Consider the following 2608-nt stretch of genomic DNA (forward strand, 5'->3'; position numbering starts at 1 on the left):
GAAGCTCAGAAAAACGCCCTAATGAGTCCCCTGACTCGTACGTGGCTTCGGGTACAGAGAAAGGGGCCTCATATCAACGATCTACTAAAAATTCCGTCCCCCTTGAGACCTCGAACTTCGGCAGACTATGGACGCTCAGCCCTACTATGGGTTATTATGTATGCATTATCGGCAATACCAGGGCTCATAGGTCTGATTGGGGTAGCGATTAGCAACTGGGAGGAGCCAACAAAAGCCATGTTGATCATATGCGAGGTGTTTGGGATCTGCTCTGCATTGTGTCTAATAATGGCGCTGGCCGACGTCACGCATAGATTCCTGAAAGGATCCTGGCGGAGAATCGGTGATATTCAAGTATGGATCATCGTACCATGCATGCTAGCCATTCTATTATCGTCTTGGAGTGATTTTTTCTTCGCCGCTATCAGCGTACGGGATGGAGGAAGTTGGTCAGGCGTCCCGAGCAAGCAGAATGCTGTAGTATATTGGGGATATTTCATTTTCAAGCGGCTTCCGCTACTGGCAGCTTAGATTCCGAAATTTGTTTCATGTGGATTTCTTCTCGTTTCTTTTCAAGAATACTTGACGGTTTTGAAGAACAAGATTTTAGGATACACTCTTTATAATAATACTTCCATGAGCATAGCACATGAAACTCAAAGTTGGAAATTGATGGAACTGGCGTTAGAGTCTCCCTAAGAAACTTCCCTCACCAAATATCATTTCCGCTTTTGAACGATAGCTCTTGGCCGATATCCGAAAGACAATCTAGAAACTTTTGCTCAGCTTCATCTGTCAACGATCTTATCGTTGGGTCTATATCTAGAACGAGACCCGATCTATACCATGACCGTAGAACTAGAATCATGCCAGTCAGCTGAATAGCCAGCTGTGTCGTAGAAGGCATAGCATTCTCCCCGCAGCTGAGAACAACCATCACACTCGGTGGAAATAGCTTGCACTGAGAGAAGATCTAGGGCCATTCGCGAGAGACGTGGGTATTGCTGACGCTTTCTATGCCAGTAATCCTGTGGATCCCGTACTTTCTTGTCACTTTTCTCTCGAGTACTTATCCAAGCCCTGTATTCATCACCTACCACAATCTCATGGTTGCTGCTGCTGGACGGTCGGCGCAAGGACAAGAAATACTATATAACACAAACCCCCTAGTCCCTAATTAAGTAGTAAATTAGAGGTAGTTACTAGTATTCCCGTCGTACAACTACCCTTATGCCCTCTCTCCCTCTCCCTCTTCCATCAAAGCCTTCCAATCGGTCTCTTTCGGCATCCAACCTAGCTCAAGTAGCTTATCAGATCTCGTTCTTTCACCACAACCCCACATGATCGGGCCAAACGGATGGATTTCTCTTGCGGCGTCAACCGACACGCTTTCTACTTCTCCAAGACCTAAGCGCTCACTGACAGCTTTGGCCCTTTCCATCATACTCAGGTCTCCGGTACGCACAAAGTAGTAGCCGTCTTGATTTACTCCTACTTGTCCGCGTCTCTCGCTCCCACTCTTCAGTGCCTGTTCCATCAGGAACACGACCGCATCTCCCAAATCACCAATGGAAGTCCACGACCATGTTGCCGTACCTTCGCCGATTACAAAGGCCCGTCCACGGCTCTTAACCGCTGCATAATAAAACGCCGCATTGCTCTCCTTCTTCAGATGACCCTTACCCCGGCCCCACAATTGACCAGGCGAGACCAGCATCGTGCCCACCCCTTTAGCAGTACTGTGAGCGACGATGGCTTGATCAGCACCAGCGTGAATCCGATCCTTAGGAACGTTCAGTATTGCATGCGCGTCCGTGATATCGCTCCAGGGACGGCTGCTCGCCCTGAGATTCCCAGTGATGGGATTCGAGAGGTCGATCAGACTACGCGGGCCGGTTAGGCTGATGAGCCGTGGCATGGGCGATCCAGCGGTGGTACGGGATGCCAACCCATCTATCATCGCGGAAACGGCGGGGACATTCTCACCTCCAGCGTGGATGACGAAGTCGGCCTCAGCTGCCGTAGATATGAGGAGAGAAAGCGAGGAAAGCTCGCCGATGATGGGGGTGAGATTTGAATAGACCGATTGGAGTTCTTTAGCATCCCTTTCCTCACGGACCAAAGCTTTGACGCGAACACTAGGATGTGCCTTGAAGAGACAAGAGAGGATAGTGCCGCCGACGAATCCGGTTCCACCGGTGAGAAAAACACAGCATGACGTGGGCGTTCTTTTAGGATCAGGCTCTAAACTCGTCATGGCGAACGAGGATTCAAGATAGGAATAGTGAACAGCTGACTGCCGTACAGATAAAGAAGTATCAAAGGGTTTTTATTAAATAGTTGTGGTGCTCTTTACTGCGGCTGACAGCACACGCTAAAGCAAAAGACTCAGAAAAGGTGATGATGACTCTGTAAGGGTGCAAACAATCGATGTTGTTGCGCTGGGAAGGAAAAGGTTCCTCCACAGCGCTGGGAAGCTACTCTATTCTTAGGCTAGGGCTGATGTGCAGACCGTATATCAAAAGTGAGGTCACGCAGTTGATCTCTAGGTTCTCCATCTTCTGTCATCTCCATAAGCAGCGTGGCTGATGGCACACGAGACAGCATA

At 49.1% G+C, this 2608-nt stretch overlaps 1 protein-coding gene across 1 annotated transcript; it reads right to left on the reverse strand.

Annotated features, from left to right (window-relative positions):
- Window positions 1-1228: 1228 nt before the first annotated feature.
- Window positions 1229-2257, reverse strand: JN550_011623 (uncharacterized protein; the record flags this gene model as incomplete). The annotated part of the gene is made up of 1 exon (XM_049310008.1): window positions 1229-2257. The coding sequence occupies one exon, from the start codon at window positions 2255-2257 to the stop codon at window positions 1229-1231; it is 1029 nt and encodes a 342-aa protein (XP_049166373.1).
- Between the last annotated feature and the right edge of the window lie 351 nt (window positions 2258-2608).

This window comes from Neoarthrinium moseri (assembly GCF_022829205.1).
Source record: "Neoarthrinium moseri strain CBS 164.80 chromosome Unknown scaffold71_Wmoseri_CBS_16480, whole genome shotgun sequence".
NCBI classification, from domain to species: Eukaryota; Fungi; Ascomycota; class Sordariomycetes; order Amphisphaeriales; family Apiosporaceae; genus Neoarthrinium; species Neoarthrinium moseri.